The sequence below is a fragment of the Chlorocebus sabaeus genome, chromosome 6, assembly GCF_047675955.1.
Source record: "Chlorocebus sabaeus isolate Y175 chromosome 6, mChlSab1.0.hap1, whole genome shotgun sequence".
Lineage (NCBI taxonomy): Eukaryota > Metazoa > Chordata > Mammalia > Primates > Cercopithecidae > Chlorocebus > Chlorocebus sabaeus.
The window spans coordinates 14,668,379-14,689,865 of NC_132909.1; the positions used below are offsets into that span (position 1 = coordinate 14,668,379).

Consider the following 21,487-nt stretch of genomic DNA (forward strand, 5'->3'; position numbering starts at 1 on the left):
ACACCCAGGTCCTGAATGCCCATCCTTGGAAGTTGCAGCCAAGCTAGACACAATTAGAGAAAGGAAGGGTCCCAGTCACCAGGCAACACACAGCTCACCCACAGCACAATGTGGTGTCCCTATAACAGGGACCTGATGCAGCTCTAGCCTCCTGCACTGAAGGGGAGAGCCAGATGGGGATGAAAGAGGGCAAGGGGTGTGAATGTACACCCCGACTCAGAGCCACTGGGTCAGTAGGAGGCTGAGGCCCAGAACTGTGCTTGCCCAACCTACAGGGTATGTGTGTGACTCTGTGTGTCTGTGCGCGTCTCTTTTTTGTGTATGTTTGTTGTTTTGCACAGTGTGTACCGAGGTTTGGTGACAAAGATCACTGATGAGAAATGTAGAGGCCTCCACAATTCCCAGGGACTTGACACACAGACAAAAGGAAAAAGAGAAGGAGGGACAAAGAGGCAGTACTGAGAGGGGAGGGGATAGAGAAGTGTCCTGGGCTCAGACCCCGCCCATAAGCCTGAGAAGTGCTCCTGCCCCGGGGAAGAGGCTCAGCACAGAAGGAGGAAGGACAGCACAGCTGACAGCTGTGCTCGGAAACATTTTGGATCCCAGGCTCATCTCCACAGAGGAGAACACACAGGCAGAAGAGGCCATGGGGCCCCTCTCAGTGCCTCCCTACACACTGCATATCACCTGGAAGGAACTTCTACTCACAGGTGAGGAGAGAACTTCCTGGGAGAGGACAGGAGGAGGAAGCAGAATGATTGGATGGGGTCTCCTGGAGGGGATGGGGTTCTAAAAAATAAAATAAGCCAGCACTTTGGGAGGCTGAGGTGGATGGATCATGAGGTCAAGAGTTCAAGACCAGTCTGATCAACACAGTGAAGCCCCGTCTCTACTAAAAACAGAAAAAATTAACCAGGTGTGGTGGTGTCCTCCTGTAATCCTAGCTACTCAGGAGGCTGAGGCAGGAGAATTGTATGAATCTGGGAGGCAGAGGTTGCAGTGAGCCAAGATGGCACCACTGCATGCCAGCCTGGGAGACAGTATGAGACTCCATCTCAAAAAGAAAAGAAAACAAATAAATAAAGGAAAGAAGGCTCTGTTGGATCCTGGATTGGGGAAAATATACCAGAGAGGGACAGGGTCACAACAGGAAAATCACATTGAACTGGAATTGGTAATAGGTAGGAAAATCTCAAGTGTTCTGTTCTCCTTGTTTAGCATCACTGGCCACCATATTTTGAAAAATGATAATAATAACTATTATGAGATGACACTTCAGATGAAAATATAAGCAGGACATGAAACATTGTCCTCAACAAAAAACCACAACAATTGGGGAAAGAAAAAAAGTATCTCTGGCTTGGAGGTCCCTGGGAACCCTCACATCTGCAGGAGTCTGCAGCCTGTCGCAGGCACTGGGGTGCAACCAAGATCACAAGTGTCTCTGTCCTCACGGAGCTCACGCTCTCATGGGCAGGAAGACAGACATGCAAAGAGATCTGGAATGTGAGGTCAGGTGTTGACAAGAGCTCCGGAGGGAGCAGAGCAGGGAAAGGTCAGAAATGGAAGATCCAGGGTCTCTGAAGGAGGTGTCATGAAAGAAGTCTGAGGACGCCCTGATGTGAGCAGAACCTGAGGGCAGTGTGGAGGGAGCCATGCAGACACCTGGGGAAGAGGATTTCAAAGAGAAAAATGCCGAGGTCAGAAGTGTTGAATGAATAGGGGTCGTGCTGCTGACCTTGACCCAGTAGGACAGTAGGACAAAAACACACACACACACATACACACAAAAAGGGGTGTGTGTGTTTGTGTGTGTGCGTCTACAAGGCTGATGATTGAAGAGATTTTCTCAGGACCCAAGGCCCCATCTTTTTACCCCAATACATAGGTGTCAATATTGACTGATGCTCTCTCCACCTCCTAGCATCACTTTTAATCTTCTGGAACCCGCCCACCACTGCCCAAGTCACGATTGAAGCACAGCCAACCAAACTTTCTGAGGGGAAGGATGTTCTGCTACTTGTCCACAATTTGCCCCAGAATCTTATTGGCTACAGCTGGTACAAAGGGCAAATAATGGACGTCCACCATTACATCACATCATATGTAATAGACACTGAAATGATTGTATTTGGGCCTGTATACAGTGGACGAGAAACTGTATATTCCAATGCATCCCTGCTGATTCAGAATGTCACCCGGAAGGACACAGGATCCTACACCATACAAATTATAAAGCGAGGTGATAAGATTAAAAGAATAACTGGACATTACACCTTATACCGTGAGTGATTCCACATGATCCCTGGGTGTTGGGGGGTGGGGGTCACTTCTACTTTGCACACACAGGATGGTCAGGCCTGGACTGTGCCTGTGTCCCTCTCTGCATTATGTCCCATGTTGGGGTTTCGGCATTTAGTGCAGGACACACACAGAGGAGACAAACCTCAACAGATCAGAATTCCTTTCCTGCCTCCAGACCCTGCAGACACTTGCTGCACAGGAAGGACAGTCTGATGGGGGGTGGGAGGTGCTCAGCAGGAGGAGATCAGTCTCAGCCAAGCACCTCATGTCCTCTTCATAAACTTGACCCTGAGAAAGACCCTGGAGAACTGAGTAGGGCTTTGCCTAAGAGGCCCCCTGAGATACTCTCAGAAAAGCTCAGCCCTAGAAACCTCAACCCCAGACCCCTGTCCCTAAATCCTTACTCCAGATAAAGCTGAGGAGCCTGTGCCAGGGCTGGGTTTTGGCAGGGCTTACTGGGACCAAGGATTCACCAGGTGTCTGAGGACTGTGTCTCCTGGAGCTGCTCGCTACCAGGGCTCAGCCCTCAGAGCCTCATCTGGGCAAGGACAGAGCTTTCTTCACCTGAGACTCAGAGAGGAGAGGACAGAAAGACAAGCTTTGTAGGCCATCAGTCAACTGCCTTGTGAGGCTTAGGACACTCCATAGAAACTCTAATGTCCCCAGAAGCAGAAACAGAAGAGAGAAAATGTACCTGGCAGCAGCTTGTCCACAGGGATCTGACCTAAAGGTGCTCTCTCATGAGAGTGAATAATAATAAATGCCGTTTGTGTGAACACCTCCACTGTGCCAAGCATTAGGTCAGGTGACTGTGAAGAATTTACAATGTATTCACAGATAGCATGAAAAGCCACAGTCCATTCGCCATTTAGCTTATTTGACTGAGAGAAAACTGAGGCACAGGAACGCACAGTCACTGAGCTAGAATCAGGCAAACACAAAAGGCAGATCAGGGTCACATGAGGTCTGTCTGCAGCTACAGGTCCATCCTCTCCTCCACCAGAAGTGAGGAATTACTGGGATCCAAGGGTCCCGTAGTCATTTATTGGCTCAAATCCTCTCATCTTTGGCATCCAAACCTCAGAGGAGCGAGAGCAAATGGTCAGCTGATTACTCTGTACTCCAGAACTGAATCACCTGCCTCAACTGTCAGAGTCAGTGCAAAAAATGTCCAGGCCTCCCCCTCAGATCTTAACCCCTATCACTGAACCTGAAATCCTGCTTCCCAAAGTGTCCATGTCACTGGCATACCGGATAAAGGACAGGACCTTGTTTTCTTTCCCCACTCACACCCTGCACCAGCACAGGCCCAGTGAGAGACACACACTCAGGTGCTCTCACATAACAAATGAAGGAATTGAATGAAGAGATGAATGATCCATAACCTCTTTAGAGACTGGATCTCAGATGCACAATCCTAGGAGGTCTAGGTCACACCTGTCCCTTGTCCTTCAGAGGCTGACACCCATCTTTCATCCCCCCACTACCTCTTGCCCCTAAAGACACCCCACCTCATGTAAGTCGAAACCCTTTGGCCACTGAAGGATTTTCAGGGCTCCCTGGTTCTGGACTGTGGAAATGGGGACACCTAGTCCCTGGGGTCTCTGAAGTCACTGTAGCCCCCACTGTTCACTGCCATGCTATCTCTGCCTCTCTCTGCTTCTCTGTGTCCCTCATCTTCCTCCCACTTCATTCTAACTGGCAAGCCCTGCCCCGCACAGCTTCTTCCTCCAACCCTAGGCCTTCCCCAGACACTCCCTCTATCTAGGCTGCCTTCTATTTCCTTCCTGTTAACACTGTGGAATGGTCCACCTCCCAGGTAATAGGAAAGGCATAGAAATGACCTGGAGTTTCCACTCCTGCCAGGCTTCATCTCGAGCCAATGTCCACAAGTCACTAAGAGAATAAACTTCCACTGTATCCCCATCCAGGGCTCTTTCCTGTTGTGAGGCTGATCTGTGCACAAGACCGTGGGACAGGGATAGGCAGCTCCTCCATCCATTCTTATAATTCCCAGACATGTTCTTCTGGCCTCCTGCACAAACAAAACCAATTTATCCAGATGGTGATTTGCAGTAAAGAAAGATTTTAATGACTCCAAGTCTGCCAAATAGGAGGACGGAGGTATATTAATACTCAAATCAGCCTCCCTAGTGGATCAGGGGTTAGAGATTTTTTCTTTTTTTAATTAAAAAAATTTTTTTAAAAATATACTTTAAGTTCTAGGGTACATGTGCACAACGTGCAGGTTTGTTACATATGTATATATTTGCCATGTTAGTGTGCTGCACCCATCAACTCGTCAGCACCCATCAACTTGTCATTTACATCAGGTATAACTGTCATTGCAACCCCACCCCCAACCCCTCCCTATAATAGGCCCCCATGTGTGATGTTCCCCTTCCCGTGTCCAAGTGATCTTATTGTTCAATTCCCACTATGAGTAAGAACACACGGTGTTTGGTTTTCTGTTCTTGCGATAGTTCGCTGAGAATGATGGTTTCCAGCTGCATCCATGTCCCTATAAAGCACACGAACTCATCCTTTTTTATGGCTACATAGTATTCCATGGTGTATATACGCCAAATTTTCTTAATGCAGTCTCTCACTGATAGACATTTGGGTTGATTCCAAGTCTTTGCTATTGTGAATACTTGTGCAATAAGCATACGTGTGCATGTGTCTTTAGAGCAGCATGATTTATAATCCTTTGGGTATATACCCAGTAATGGGATGGCTGAGTCATATGGTATTTCTAGTTCTAGACCCTTGAGGAATCGCCATACTGTTTTCCACAACGGTTGAACTAGTTTACAATCCCACCAACAGTGTAAAAATGTTCCTATTTCTCCACATCCTCTCCAGCACCTGTGGTTTCCTGACTTTTTAATGATTGCCATTCTAACTGGTGAGAGATGGTATCTCATTGTGGTTTTGATTTGCATTTCTCTGATGGCCAGTGATGACGAGCATTTTCTCATGTGTCTGTTGGCTGTATGAATGTCTTCTTTTGAGAAATGTCTGTTCATATCCTTTGCCCACTTTTTGATAGGGTTGTTTGTCTTTTTCTTGTAAATTTGTTTGAGTTCTTTGTAGGTTCTGGATATTAATTCTTTGTCAGATGCGTAGATTGCAAAAATTGTTTCCCATTCTGTAGGTTACCTGTTAACTCTGATGATAGTTTCTCTTGCTGTGCAGAAGCTCTTTAGTGTAATTAGATCCCATTTGTCAATTTTGGCTTTTGTTGCCTTTGCTTTTGGTGTTTTAGACATGAAGCCTTAGCCCATGCCTATGTCCTGAATGGTATTACCTAAGTTTTCTTCTAGGGTTTTTATGGTATTAGGTCTAACATTTAAGTCTCTAATCCATCTTGAATTAATTTTTGTATAAGGAGTAAGGAAAGAATTTAGTTTCAGCTTTCTTCTTATGGCTAGCCAATTTTCCCAGCACCATTTATTAAATAGGGAATCCTTTCCCCATTTCTTGTTTGTGTCAGGTTTGTCAAAGTTCAGATGGCTGTAGATCTGTGGTAGTATTTCTGAGGGATCTGTTCTGTTCCAATCTCTATATCTCTGTTTTGGTACCAGTATCATGATGTTTTGGTTACTGTAGCCATGTAGTGTAGTTTGAAGTCAGGTAGCGTGATGCCTCCAGCTTTGTTCTTTTGACTTAGGATTGTCTTGGCAGTGCAGGCTCTTTTTTGGTTCCATATGAACTTTAAAGTAGTTTTTTCCAATTCTGTGAAGAAAGTCATTGGTAGCTTGATGGGGATGGCATTGAATCTATAAATTACCTTGGGCAGTATGGCCATTTTCACGATGTTGATTCTTCCTATCCATGAGCATGGTATGTTCTTCCATTTGTTTGTGTCCTCTTTTATTTCACTGAGCAGTGGTTTGTAGTTCTCCTTGAAGAGGTCCTTTACACCCCTTGCAAGTTGGATTCCTAGGTATTTTATTCTCTTTGAAGCAATTGTGAATGGAAGTTCATTCATGATTTGGCTCTCTGTTTGTCTGTTACTGGTGTATAAGAATGCTTGTGATTTTTGCACATTAATTTTGTGTCCAGAGACTTTGCTGAAGTTACTTATCAGCTTAAGGAGGTTTTGGGCTGAGACAATGGGGTTTTCTAAATATACAATCATGTCATCTACAAACAGGGACAATTTGACTTCTTCCTTTCCTAACTGAATACCCTTGATTTCTTTCTCTTGCCTGATTGCCCTAGCCAGAACTTCCAACACTATGTTGAATAGGAGTGGTGAGAGATGGCATCCCTGTCTTGTGCCAGTTTTCAAAGGGAATGCTTCCAGTTTTTGCCCATTCAGTATGATATTGGTTGTGGGTTTGTTACAAATAGCTCTTATTATTTTGAGATACGTTCAATCAATATAGAATTTATTGAAAGTTTTCAGCATGAAGAACTTTTGAATTTTGTCCAAGGCCTTATCTTCATCTATCGAGATAGTCATGTGATTTTTGTCTTTGATTCTGTTTATATCCTGGATTACGTTTATTGATTTGTGTAGGTTGAACCAGCCTTGCATCCCAGGGATGAAGCCCACTTGATCATGGTGGATACGCTTTTGGATGTGCTGCTAGATTCAGTTTGTCAGTATTTTATTGAGGATTTTTGCATCGATGTTCATCAGGGATATTGGTCTAAAATTCTCTTTTTTTGTTGTGTCTCTGCCAGGCTTTGGTGTCAGGATGATGCTGGCCTCATAAAATGAGTCAGGGAGGATTCCCTCTTTCTATTGATTGGAATAGTTTCAGAAGGAATGGTACCAGCTGTCAACATTAGACAGAGATATTCAAGCATAGTTTCAGAGGCACAGGACTAAAAAATCAGTACTGCTGATTGTTTGGGGATGGAATCACGGGGGCAGAGGGAAATGATCTGTTTGTACTTGAATCTGACTCTAAGTGGGGACCACGTGACTGGCTAAGCCATTAGTCATGGGTATGGATGAGATCAGCGGCTTGCCAGAATGCAAAGAATGAGAAACTCCTCAGAAGACCAATCTCAGGTTCTACAATAATGATGTTATCTATGAAAGCAATTGATTACGAATTTTGTAAATTCTGGGCGAATGATATTTGAGCAGTAAGGGATTATAGAAACTGTGCCTACATTTTAGCAGAATTCACTGCTCTCCTATAATCTTACTCTCACGGTCTTTCACCAGTTTTGCAAAGGCAATCCCTGAGCAAAATAAGGGTATTAGTGTTATCGAGGAACTATTATCATTGTTTCTTCAAAGTTAAACTATAAAGTAAATTCCTCCCATGGTTAGCCTGGCCTATGTCCAGGAATGAGTGAGGACAGCCAGCCTTAGACTAGATGCCAGATGGAGTCACCCATGCTAGTTTACTGTCACTGTTGTAATCTTTGCACTGACTCACCAGGGTGTCAGAGGCTGGACAGGCTTGTAGTCTCCAAAGTCCATGGGCTGATTTCACCCATTTCCCTCGTGACTCCATCCTCAACCTACTATGGAGCTCACATTCTCCAGTCACTTCCTAGAGACTTCTGGTTTCCTGTCAGGCATATAACAAGCTTGAAATTTGTCACTCGGTTCTAACAGTAAGTAAACAGTTGAACAAACTCAAAAGTCCACAACTAGTTAAAATACCTCAGAGATGGCCAGGCATAGAGGCTCACGTCTGTAATCCCAACACTTTGGGAGGCCAAGGCGTGCGGATCACGTGGTCAGGAGATTGAGACCTTCCTGACGAACACGGTGAAACCCCATCTCTACTAAAAATACAAACAAATGAGCTGGGCGTGCTGGCGGGTGCCTGTAGTCCCAGCTACACGCGAGGCTGTGGCAGGAGAATGGCATGAACCCGGGAAGCAGAGCTTGCCATGAGCCAAGATCATGCCACTGCACTCCAGCCTGGGCAATAGAGCGAGACTCCATCTCAGAAAAAAAAAATGCTGTTAGAGAAATGAAGAATGCTTTTGATGCTTACTGGTAGAATGCACACAGCTGAGGAAAGAATCCCTAGCTTGAGGATGTGTCAATAGAAACTTCCAAAAATGAAACAGGAATGTTCAAAAAGAGTAGGGAGAAAAAATGGAGCAATATATTCAACTTCATATTTTTCATTTTGTATTGACAATAGCAATTTTTAAATTTTGTAGTTATGGGACAACTACCAAGGCTGTACCATTCACATAATGGGAATACTGCTGGGTTCGGGGACCTGTTGGAGGTGGCCAGGGGGTGCTATCTGATGGTTTTCCTGCCTGGGCCACATTCCATTGTTTCTTCATGATGATGCCATTTTCATAAGTTGGGATTCTTCGTGTGGGGGACACATGACCCAATGGCATCTCACTTAGACTCTTCTTAATTCACACAAACTTAAACTCTAGTTGTATTTCCTGAGGTTGAGAGAAAATGAAAACAGCACTTCACATACCTGTTCTGGGCTCCTCCCCATTTTTCCTAACTCTGCACAGAAATTAGAAACAGGGAGTTCTTTCTATATTTACTAACATAACACACATCACTTCTTTTAATTCAGCATCATTCCTCCCTTTTTGTAATTGACACACTGACAAGTTCTGTCCTTTCAACGGGTCTCTTCTACTCACCTTTGGCATCTTTCTTTGAGCATAATGTGATCCTGCTGGAATTCACCGCACACCTAAACCTTAATTGGGTATCAAGAGAAATACTACTACCGGCAATTGATCTTAGATGTTTGGACCATCAGTAAAAATTTCCACTGATGACAACATTTTAATGTTTCCTTCAAATTTTGTTTTGTTTTGTTTTGTTACTAGAGTCACATCGTAACATAAGGTCTAAAATCCTGACAACTTTTTATGGGAAAATTACAATATTACAAATTGAGCATCCCAAATCCAGAAATCCAAAATCTGAAATGCACCAAAATCCAACACTTCTGACCACTGATATGGTGCTAAAAAGAAGTGCTCACAGGAGCATTTTGGATTTAAAATTTTTCAGATGTGGGATGCTAACCCAGTACATCTACTGCAAATATTCCAAAATAAAAAATGTTGGAACTCCAAAACACCTGGTTTTAAGTTTTCTGCATAAGGAACACTTTATCTGTATGAACTATAGGTATGAAGATCTACAGGAGATCTCTGGAACCTCCTCATCCTGCATAACTGAAAGCGCACACCCATGGAACAATGCCCTATTCCCCTCACCCCAGCTCCTGGAAACTACTATTCTACTCTCTGATTCACTGGAATCCACTGAGATGAGGTACATAGAGTAGTCAAACTCACAGAATCAGAGAGTAGAATGTCTACTGAGAGAAAGTATCTGCAAGACTTCTTCCCAAATATTGGTCTAAGAGCCACCAAACACATATGGTCCATGAGGGCCAGGCTTCCATCATCGGTTCATGCTCGTGCTTTCCACTAGTCAGTTGTGCATTTGCAAACATCCACATGTATTTCTAGAAAGATCCACATGGTCCTCACCTGCCCTCTACAGGGGGAAGGGAACATCGTGGACACAGGACATCATCCACAGAAAAACATGGTCTCGGTCCAAAGCTATCAGCTCTTGCCTGTCCCCTTCACTCTTTGTAGGTCATTCCTTGGACTCTGCTCTATCTTTAGAGGTCACTGGCTCAAGTCAGTCACTATGAGACAGCTGGGAAAACTGCCCCACCTTGTTGCTCCACTCCCTGATGACTGAATTGACCTCCAGGCTTGACTCTGGTCTCCCCTGTGTTATTTCCGCTGAAGTACCCAGTCCCAGTCCAGTTTTCCCACTACCCAAAGGGCCTAAGGACAATGGGAAGTTCCATCATCCGTCTCTAGGATGCCCTTGGAAAGGGAAGCTGCAGAGAAAACATACCTTGGGAGCAAAGTAAGACTGAAACTAAGAAGATTCTAGCACTGCATGCTCCAGGTGAGGATCACAAGGTGGGCCAGGCAGGCAGTTGGAGAGGGAGGGACTCAGAGAGGCACCAGGGGCTCTGACTGCTGAACCCATGTTTTTCCATGATGCAAAGATGCTGCTCAATTCACACTTGAGAAAGTCTGTGCTTCTCCCACATACAGAAGGCAGCCTCACAATCTCTGAGCCCTCAGATTGCCATGCATCTGTCTTGTAACACACATACCTGCCATGGGGTTTTAAGGACTTGGGTGGGCTGAAGTGGGAAATGCCATCTCTGATTGAAAAATGTCTTTGGAGGAATCAAAGGTACCACATAGGACAATCTTCTCTCTGTTATCTGCACAGTGGAGACTCCCAAGCCCTACATCTCCAGCAGCAACTTAAACCCCAGGGAGGGCACGGAGACTGTGATCTTATCCTGTGATCCTGACACTCAGGATGTAAGCTACCTGTGGTGGATAAATGGTCAGAGACTCCCTATGAGTCCCAGGTTGCAGCTGTCCAAAAACAACAGGACCCTCAGTCTATTTGGTGTCACAAAGGATACTGCAGGACCCTATGAATGTGAAATGAAGAACCCAAGGAGTTCCAGCCGCAGTGACCCAGTCATCTTGAATCTCCTCTGTGAGTATCTTCTGTTCCTCTGTGAGCCAGGCTGCCATCCCAAATACACATGACCAGAGGCCAGGCCTCCCAGTCCCTCTCAGGTGCAAGTACAGAGACCCTTATCCCCGGATATCAAAGCTGGCCATAAGTCCTAAGAGTAGGCTTAGGCTTGATCACCAATGGGAGAGAAGAGGCTGCTCCTGTCATGGGAGACTCAGGGTCCACAGTTTATGATGGGAGAAGTAGGTGAATGTCTCAGGCTCCAGATCAGTGAACACAGCAGGGATTTGTCTGGGACTTCAGTGTTGTGACTTAGCTCACAGGGTCACTGTGGCCCTTCCACAGACAAGGATTTTCCCTTCCCTCTGACAACATCAGCTGTGACTTTATTTTCTTTGCTCCAGATATCCTGGATGCCCCCACCATTTCTTCTTCATATACCTATTACCATCCAGGGGAAGTCCCCAAGCTCTCCTGCCTCACAGACTCTCACCCACTGGCAGAGCATTCTTGGCTGATTGATAGGAAGTTCCAGCAATCAGCACAAGTGTTTTTTACTCTCCAAATCACTGAAACATATAGAGGGGTCTATGTCTGTTTCATGCATAACTCAGTCACTGGTGGAACAAATCTCATAATCAAGAGGATCATAGTCCCTGGTAAGTGGATCCCTGGAGCACTGGCAATATGTTTTCCAGTGAAGTCTATCTGGCTATCAGGGAAGAGCCACCTGCCCTCTGCTAAGGGAGAGGGAAAATAAAAAACCCAGGACAGGGAATATGTTTCTGCTCGAAAACCACCAGCTTTTGCCTGTCCCCTTCACTCTTTCTAGATCATTCTTTAGACTATACAGTAACAATGAACAATGTGAAGGGAAATTCAGAAAAGAATTTCCATTGTCATTAACATCAAAAAGGAATAAAATATTTTGGAGTAAGTTTAACCAAAAAGGTCTAAGGGTTATACCCTGAAAACTACAAATCTTTACTGAATGAAATTAAAGATGACATCAATATGTGGGAGGACATTTCATTTTCATGGACTGGAAAAATCAATATTGTTAGGATGACAATACTACCCAAAGTGAGCTGCAGATTCAACACAACCCCTACCAGAATCCCAGAAACATTTTTTTTTTGCAGAATTACAAAAATCTGTCCTAAATCTGACCTGACAGGCTCTTACTGATGACTGCCACAACAGAGACACTGAGAAAAAGATGCAAACATGGAAAGGTGGAAAGTGTTCATGACATAGAAAATAGCAATCATTATTTCTCACATCCCAAAGCCTTCAAAAACATACAAGTGCAGCATGGCCAGTGTGGAATTGACCAAAAACTAATCACCAAGCTAGAAACGTGGTGAGAAAAAAAAGGGGCAAGAATGTATTTAGCCTATCACCTCCCACTTTTGCTGACTAATGTGATGCTGAAAAGAAATACTCACTGGAGCATTTTAGATTTTGAATCTTTGAGATTTGGGATGCTAAACCAGAAAGTATGTGACAAATATTTCAAATCAAAAAATGTCAGAAATCCAAAACACTTTTTGTCCTAAGTCTTATGCATAAGAAACACTCAATCTGTGTGAACTATAGGCATCGAGCTGTACAGCAGATCTCTAGAACCTCCCCGTCTTGCATAACTGAAACTGCACACCCGTGAACAACTTCTGATTCTCCCCACTCCCAGCTCTTGGCAACCAGCAGTCTCTTCTCAGATTCACTCTGGAATCCACTTACATGATGTCCCTAGAGTAGTCAAACCCATGGAATCGGAGAGTAGAGGGTCCAATGAAAGAAAATGTTTGCAAAATTTCTCCCCAAATTTGTCTCATATCCATCAAACACGTATGGTCCACGAGGACCAGATTTCCAGCAGTTCATTCCCACCCTTTCCACCAGTCCGTTCTGCATTTGCAAATGTCCACATGTATTTCTGGAAAGATCCATTTAGTCCTCACCTGCCCTCTGCAGAAGGAGAGGAAACTTAAAGAACCCAGAACAGGGAACATGGTTCTGCTCCCAAGCCACCAGCTCTTGCCTGTCCCCTTCACTCTTTCTAGATCATTCCTTGCACTCTGCTCTATCTTTGGAGGTCACTGGCTCAAGTAAGTCATCATGAAACACCTGCAGAAAACTGCCCCACCTTGCGCCTCCACGGCCTAATGACTGAACTGACCTCCAGGCTTGACTCTGGTCTCCCCTGTCTTCTTTCTGCTGAAACATCCAGTCCCAGGCCAGGCTGCTCAGTATCTTCAGGGTTTCAGGACAATGGGAAGTCCCACTATTACTCATCTCTAGAATGTCCTTGGAAATGGAAGCCGTAGAGAAATCACATCTAGGGGGGCAAAGTAGGATGGAATTTGGAAAGGGCCCAGCAGGTGCACACTCCAGGTAAGGAACCCAAGGTGAGCCAGCCAGTCAGCTGATTAGAGAGGGACTGGGAGGTGTATGAGGGACTGTGACTCCCACTGATGTATCTGTCCATGACCCAACACTGCTGCTCAATTCACTCTTGAGAAAGTCTGTGCTTCCCTAAGACAGAGCAGGTGGCCTCACAGTCTTTGAGCCCTTAGATCATCATGCATCTGTCTCGTGACACACACACCAGCTATTGACTTTCAAGGACTCGGGTGGGCTGAGAGGTGGGAGATGCCAACTCTGATTGAAGGATGCCTGTGGAGGAATCAAAGGTGCCACACAGGACAATCTTCTCTCTGTTATCCACACAGTCCCAGGTTAAAGCAACCTGGTGATAAGAGGATCCTCATTCTAGGCAATGTCACAGAAATGACACAGGCCCCTATGAATGTGAAATATGGGACCAAGTTGGTAGCACCCCCAGTGACCCAGTCACACTGGATGTCCTTTGTATCTTTGGTTTTTGTGTGAACCAGGCCACCCGCTAAAATCCAAATGAACACAGGCCAGGCCTCTCAGACTGTCTCAGGTCCAAGTACAGACACTTTTATTTCTGGACACCAGGGCTGGCCATGACTCCCTGCCCTGGAAAATTCTGGGTATGCACAGCCTTAAACAAAAATATAAGGGGAGGAGATGCTCTTGTCATGGGAGACTTGGGGTCTACAGCCTGTGATGGGAGAAACAGGAGAATACCTCAGGCTTCGGCCCAGTGAACACAGGAGCGGTTTGGCTGGGCCTTGAGGGTGTGTCTTGGCTCAGAGGGACATTGTGTCCCTTTAAGAGACCAGGAACATCCCCTTCCTTCAGATGACATCACCTGTGACTTTATTCTCTTTACTCCAGATGGTCCACACATCCCCAGCATTTTGTCTTCATCCCCCTATTACCGTTCAGGAGAAAAACTCTACTTGTACTGCTTCGCGGACTCTAACCCACCGGCAGAGTATTCTTGGACGATGAATGGGAAGTTTCTGCAATCAGGACAAGAGCTCTCTATCCACGAAATTACTACAAAGCATAGCGGAATCTATGGTTGCTCCGCTCGTAACTTAGCCACTGGCAGCGTAAGTTCCACATTCAAGACGATCCAAGTCTCTGGTAAGTGGATCCCTGCATCACTGGCAACAGGGTTTTAGGTGGAGTCTATCTGGCTTTCAGAGGAGACCCAGGAAAACATTTTAATTCCCAGCCTGTGGCCCATTGGCAGAAGCAAATCCTAAATTCTCCTCCTGAACCCTCCCAATTTGTCTCTACGTACTCTCTTCTCCTTGTTTTTCTGTTTTCTCATGGCTGACTTTGTGTCCAGCCTGAGAAAGGTAGGGAGGGGGCTTTGTCAGCCCTGAGCCCTATGTGGTGGAAGAGGCTTCACAGAGGGACAAGAAGGAGAGTCCTCAAGGTCAAGTTGCTTCTCGCTGTCACCAATACATCACTTTCTGCCACATCTTTATTTTTTTTCTCTACTGCATGAGCTACAAGGAGCATCCGAGGCTTTGAAACAAGCTTACATTTTCCCCCCAAATGAGAGGAGGAAGCCCCTTGGATGAGAGGAGCAGCTCAGACCGCTCCCTAATCTGCTCCGGTCTTCTCCGGTGACTGGCCCTGCCTGACTCCACCTGGTGTGGGACCAGCATGTGTGGAGAAAGAGCCCTGGTGGCCTGTCCTGAATTCGGCTAAATCGAGCTGTCAGTTGAAGTGAAGCCTAGGCTGCAGGGAAATTAAGAGAGGGAGTCTCAGGGCAGACTCTTGAGCTGTGTCCTGGCTCTGAAGTCACAGGCTCTATGAGGCTGTGGGCACTGCATGTGGGACACAGCACAGAGGACAGTGAGTGATGCACACTTGAAGAAATAGGGAGATTCACCTCTGGGGCTCTGCATGGCAGGAAAGGGGTTATGCCAAAAAGTGTGTATTTGTAAGGGTAAGACTACCAGGACACTTTACATATATCCAATATAAGTCTTATCATTAACTATTTCTAAATGTGCAATTTAGTGTTGTGTAACCATCACACTATCCATTTCCAGAACTTTTTCCTTTCACCATATTAAACCTCTGTACCCTATAAACAGTAACTCTCAGTCCTTCTCCCCCTAACCCTTAGAACCCACCATTCTTCTTTCTGTCTCTATGTAGCTGGCTATTTTATCTTTTATAAATGGAATTATAGAATAATTATCCTTTCGTGTCTGGGTTATTTCAGTTAGCATAATGTCTTCAAGGTTCATCCACTTTGCACGATGTATTGGAATTTTATTCCTTGTTAAGGTTGAATAATATTTTGATGTATAGATATACCTCATTTCCCTACCCACTTATCTTTCAATGGACTTTTCCATTGTTTCCATTTTTGGCTATTGTGTGTAATGCTTCTCTGAACATCAATGTGCAAATATTTGTTCACATTTCTTTCAATTCTGTGGGGAGTATGTCCAGAAGTGGAATTGCTGGATTAAATGGTAATTTATTGTTTAAATTTTTGAGAAACAGCCACACCACTTTTTACAGTGGCTATAACATTTCCCATTCCCATCAGCAATGCACTAGAGCTCCGATTTTTCCTTTTATTTGAAAACACTTGTTGTTTTGTGTTGCTGTCATTGTTGTTTATCAAAGCCATCCTAAAGTGTGTGAGGTGGTGTCACATTGTGGTTTTGATTTGCATATCTCTAAGTATTCGTGATGCTGAGGAGCTTTGCTTGGGCTTATTGGATATTTGTATATCTTCCTTGGAGAAAACTCTATTTTAATCCTTTGTTCATTTTTTAATTGGGTTTCTGGTGTTTGCTGTTGTTCACTCGTAGTTTTTTGTGTATTCTGGAAATTAATTTCTTATCACACTTATAATTTGCAAATATTTTTCTCATTTCATGGGTTGCCTTTTTACTTTCTTGATAATGTTCTTTGATATATAAAAGGTTTTGATTTTTATGAGGTCCAATTTATCCATTTTATTTGTTGCCTATGCTTTTGTTGTTACAGCCAAGAAATCATTGTGAAATCCAATATCATGAAGTTTTTATCCTGTTTTCTTCTAAGAGTTGTATAGATTTTGCTCTTACATTTAGATATCTGATCTATTGTGGGTTAATTTTTGTATATGATGCTAGCTAAAGGTTCCACTCCTTCTTGCCCTTGGATATCCAGCTTTTGCAATATCATTTGGTGAAAACACTGTCCTTTCCGCATTGAACGATCTTGGCACACTTGATGAAAATCATTTGGCCATATATGCAAGTATTTCTTTCTGGAGTCTCTGTTCCATTTCATTAATTTCTATGTCCTCTTTTATGCCAGTACCACACTCTATTGGTTATGGGGGCTTTGTAGTAAATGCTGAGATCAGGAAGTGTGAGTCCTCCAGCTTCATTCTTCCTGTTCAAAGTTGTTTGTCTATTTAGGGTCATGAGTTTCAATATAAATTTTAGGATGGATTTTTCTTTTACTGCAAAAATGTCACTGAGATTCTGAGAGGAATTATATTGAATCTGCAGCTCACTTTGGGTTTCATTGTCCTCCTGACAACAGTGAGTCTTCTATTTCATGAAAACAAAATGTCTTTCATTTTATTGATGTCATCATTAAACAATATTTTATGGATTTCAGGTATAATCATTTCACCTCTTTGGTTAAACTTATTCCTAAGTATTTTATTCTTTTTGATATTAATACAAATTAAATTTTTTTTCTTAATTTCCCTTCGGATTGTCCATGGTTAGTGTATTGAAATACGCCTGATGTTTGAATGTTGATTTTGTATTGTGGAACATTACTGAATTCATTTATCAATTCTAATAGGTTTGTCCATCTTTAGGATTTTCTACATATAAGTTCAAGTTATCTGTGAGCAGAAATAATTCTACTCCTTTCTTCCAATTTGAATGTCTTTTTAAAAATTCTTGCCTAATTTTTCTGACTAGACCTTTCAATACTACATTGAATAGAAGTGTCCAAAGCAGCAACCTTGTCTTGTTCCTTCTCATACAGAGAAAGCTTTCAGTCTTTCTCCGTTGAGTGTGATGTTAGCATTGGGTTTTTCACATATTGCCTTTATGTTGAGGTGGTTTCCTTACATTCTTAGTTAGAATGTTTTTATTATGAAAAAATATTGAATTTCATCAAATGCTTTTATTGATTCAATCTTATTACTGGTTATAGTTCTATTCATATTTTTGTGTTTTTCTAGGAATTTGTCTATTCCATCTAGGTTATACGATTTATTAGCATACAAGTATTTACAGTAATTTCATAATCATTATTTTATTAGAATTGGTAGTAATCATTTCATTTTCTGTTTTTCTTTTTAACTTTTATTTTAGAGAGAGAGCGCCGCTCACTCTGTAGGCCAGCCCAGGCTGAAATGCAGTAGTGTGAATGTGCCTCACTGCAGCCTCAACTTCCTGGGCTGAAGAAATTCTCCTTCTTCAGCCCCCCAAGATAGTAGGACTACAGATGCATGCCACCATGCCCAGCTAACTGGTTTTAAATTTTTTTTTGTAGAGACAGGGTCTCCCGAGGTTACCTATGCTGGTCCAAACACCTGGCCTCAAGAAATCCTCCCATTGTGACCTTCCAAAGTGCTACGATTAAAACATGACCCACCATGCTTGGACTCCATTTCATTTCTGATTTTAGTAATTTAATCTTCTCTCTTTTTTTCTTAGTCTAGTTAATGGTCGTCAATTTTGTTGATTTTATTTTGAAGAATCAACTTTGGTTTCATTAATTTACTGTATTCTTTTTCCATTCTCCATTTTATTTTTATCCACTCTAATCCATATTGTTTACTTCATTCACTGTGCTTGGGTTTAGTTTGTTCTTCTTTCATATCCTGAAGCATGAGAGAGCTTGCTTCATACGATTCTTTTAAAGGTTTCATGCGGTCAATGAAACAAGATTCCACACACAGACGAACCAGTCAGCTGCTATATTACTACTGTCATCATTAGCCTTGAGGTCAAATAGTCCCAGAATGAAATCTCAGATCCTCCTATTAGTAGCCATATGACACTTGGAAAGTTTTTACACTACTCTAAGCTTCTGTCCTTTCATCGGCAATACGGAAATAAATTGTAACTGACAGGGTTATTGTGTGAATTAAATGAGGTACAGGTAAAGTATTTAGCACAGGGCCTGACACATAAGATGTGCCCCTCAACAGTACCTATTTCCATATATATATAGAAAAAGAGGTACCACAAAAACACTAGGACATGGTTACTGACTACTTGTGGGAGAGAAAGGAAAAAACCGAAGTGTAAAGAATCGATCCTGGTATGTTTTTTCTTTTCTTTTTTTTTTTTTTTAACCAACTGAGATGCATCCAGGATAGGACTAGACAAATAAGATAAATTATCAGGAAGACACCTGTGAGGGAATGTGGGGCAGGCATGAAGATAGTGTGGGAGAACCCACAGACCACTATGCAAATCTCACTCCTGTGAAAAAGAAAGGGAAAGAAATTTTAGGTATCAATGCAGTTCTAAGAGAGTTTTTGCAAGGCTGATGGGGAGTCCTCCAACCAGTCACCCATTAGAGTTAAAGAGAGCCTCAGAGAACTAGGCTTGCTTACACGCCCTTGCTGCAAGCCTGTGGGAAGGAAGCTTTCTGTGCAAAGGAGGTGGTGAATTTGAAATGCGCTGACCTGGGCCTTCTGTCAATCAGGTCCCTGCCACGGAGACCTGGCAGGGTCTGATTCATGGCTGCCACCACAGAGACACTGAGATAAAGATGCAATCATGAAAAGGTGGAAAGGTGGATAGTTCTACTGACATAGAAAATAGCGATCAGCCTTTCACACATCCGAAAGCTTTCTGAAATATCTGAGTGCAGTAGAGAATTGACAGAGGACTGATAAAAAACCTAGAAACATGGTGAGAGAGGAAAAAAAACTGCAGGAATATAATCATCTCCCATCAACTTTCCAACAGAAATAATGCATTCTTTGAAGAAACAATTATAGACTACCTCATGTTACATGCTGTTTCCTGAGGTTCCCCCCTGTAAAGTAACATCATCTCCATTCCTTCTTTTCTTTTCTTTTCTTTCCATGACAGCTTCTTCAGGAAGAGGACGTCTATCCTTGCATTAATCCGACATAGCAGCCGTGATGTCATTTCTGTATTTCAGGAAGTCTGGCAGGTATGATGGCCTTTTCTCTTGTCCTGTTTCCTGCAGGCTGACTGCCATGCTTGGGAGAGGGAAAAGACTTATTGGCCTGTATCTGGGACTGGATCTCCTCCTTCTTCCACTAAACTCCTGCTTCTCAACACTAATTCCTGCAGTTCCCTTTCTCCCTGGCCTTCATGCTCCCTCTACCCCAATGTCTTTTAGACATAATTGTCTTGTTTATTTCTCAGATTCAAATGAGAAACACAATTTCACATTGTGAAACCCTCTTCATTATTTTTCACATCTCTCAATAGTGTAATTCTCTCCATTCCCATAAAGACCAACCGCTTCTCAAAGTGTTGCTTGACTTCTTGTCTCCAGACTTTGAAACCTTCCTTGCATATGACTGCCTCATTACCTTTCTAAAATCTAGTTAATCCACTTAATCAAGAATCTCCAGGGGTCTACACTAGCCTATTTGGTAAGTTCACATTTCTTCTATTTACTAATCCTTCTCACTTCCTTTACCTCTACTTCCTAGTATAATTCCTCTATCCTAATTAGAACTGTCTTCCTACACATCTCTGCCCCTTCACCCATATAGACATAAAATTCTTAGTTCCAATGCTATGTCTAAAAACAGGGTGAACTCCCCTCCACCATCTGTACTACAGACTTAACCACTCCTTTCATCACAAACAACCTCTGACCTCGTGGAGGAAAAAGACTTTAGGATTAGCCTGTGAACCTGAGACTCAGAACACAATGTATGTGTGGTGGAGACCTTTTCCTGATGACTAATTCACTTGTTCAAAAAAGATAAAGAAATGAAGAAGGCAAATTCCCTACCTCAGGGGACAGGAAATGCTTAAGACAGGAAATGAAATCTGAAATTCATCATGATACCAAAATAGAAAAAAAGTGAAGGCCACAAGAAATCAGAGAAATCTGATGGGAAATATAGCTACACGTTGGAATCACTGGAAAACATTTTTAAAAGTGGATGCTCAAGCCCCACCCATGAGTTCAAGTTTAAAGGTCTGGAGAGGGACCCAGGCATTGATAATTTTTAAGTCTTCCCTGACACTACTAACATGTAATGAGGATGGAGAACTCTTGTTATAATAGGTAGAACTTACAACTAAGTCAATGATTTTGAAGTAGAAGTACTGGAATTACCTAAGGACGTTTTTGAACATATATAAGACTATACTTTTTTGGCCCTAATTATTAATGGGCTACACCAAGAATTCAGTAATCCAGCTGGGAAACAGAAGCTGAATGGAAAAGCCACCTTATTTTATATGTTAAAATATATATAAAGCATTTTCAAATAAGTGATAAGTGTTGCTAAACCTTCTCTAAATAACATTTATGGGAATGTTAATAATATGAGTATTCTAGGCTGGGCGCAGTGGCTTATGCCTGTAATCCCAGCACTTTGGGAGGCAAGGCTGGCAGATCACGAGGTCAGGAGATCGAGACCATCCTGGCTAACACGGTGAAACCCCGTCTCTACTAAAAACACAAAAACAAAATTTGCCAGGTGTGGTGGCAGGCACCTGTGGTCCCAACTACTCCGGAATCTGAGGCAGGAGAATGGCGTGAACCCGGAGGTGGAGTTTTCAGTGAGCGGAGATCCTGCCACTGCACTCCAGCCTGGGCAACAGAGTGAGATTCCATCTCAAGGAAAAAAAAATTTAAAAAAATTAAAAAAAAAAAGATTTCTAAAAACCGTATGAAATTTCTAGAAATAGAATATATTATCAGTCATAGTGTCATATGCCACAGAAGTAACTAGATTTCTATGTGAGCTGTGTCTTTACCATAATAAACCTAATAAAAATCTCATTAGATTTTTAACCATGGTCATTTTAAATCTTTGTCATTCCCAGACAGTTGCTTTTATTCTTCCTCGAAGTATTTACAGTCAGCTACAGTCCAAAATTGCTTTTTCTTTGAGGAGATATATGGAAAAGACTCTGACAACGACTCTTGAATACAAGTTTCTGATAACTTCAAGATCATACCACTGGACTCTCTGAGAACTTTCAAAATGTTAATGAACAGGCTGATACCTTCATGAAATTCAAGACAAAGAGGAAAAAAACTCAGTTATATTGGACTTAATAATCAAAAGGATAATAT

General features: G+C 43.0%; 1 protein-coding gene across 1 annotated transcript; it reads left to right on the plus strand.

Moving 5' to 3' along the window:
* The first annotated feature begins 316 nt into the window (after positions 1-316).
* Positions 317-19,114, plus strand: LOC103247068 (pregnancy-specific beta-1-glycoprotein 2-like). The gene is made up of 5 exons (XM_073017251.1): positions 317-710; positions 1,925-2,284; positions 10,547-10,825; positions 14,078-14,332; positions 18,893-19,114. Exons 1-5 carry the CDS (start codon positions 374-376, stop codon positions 18,949-18,951), a joined length of 1,290 nt encoding a protein of 429 aa, XP_072873352.1. The 5' UTR covers positions 317-373; the 3' UTR covers positions 18,952-19,114.
* Positions 19,115-21,487: the final 2,373 nt, after the last annotated feature.

Coding starts and splice junctions, on each gene's coding strand:
- LOC103247068 (XM_073017251.1), top strand. CDS start 374: ATGAGAAATGTAGAGGCCTCCACAATTCCCAGGGACTTGACACACAGA. Junction 711..1,924: donor GAAGGAACTTCTACTCACAG/GTGAGGAGAGAA, acceptor TCCACCTCCTAG/CATCACTTTTAATCTTCTGG. Junction 2,285..10,546: donor TGGACATTACACCTTATACC/GTGAGTGATTCC, acceptor TTATCTGCACAG/TGGAGACTCCCAAGCCCTAC.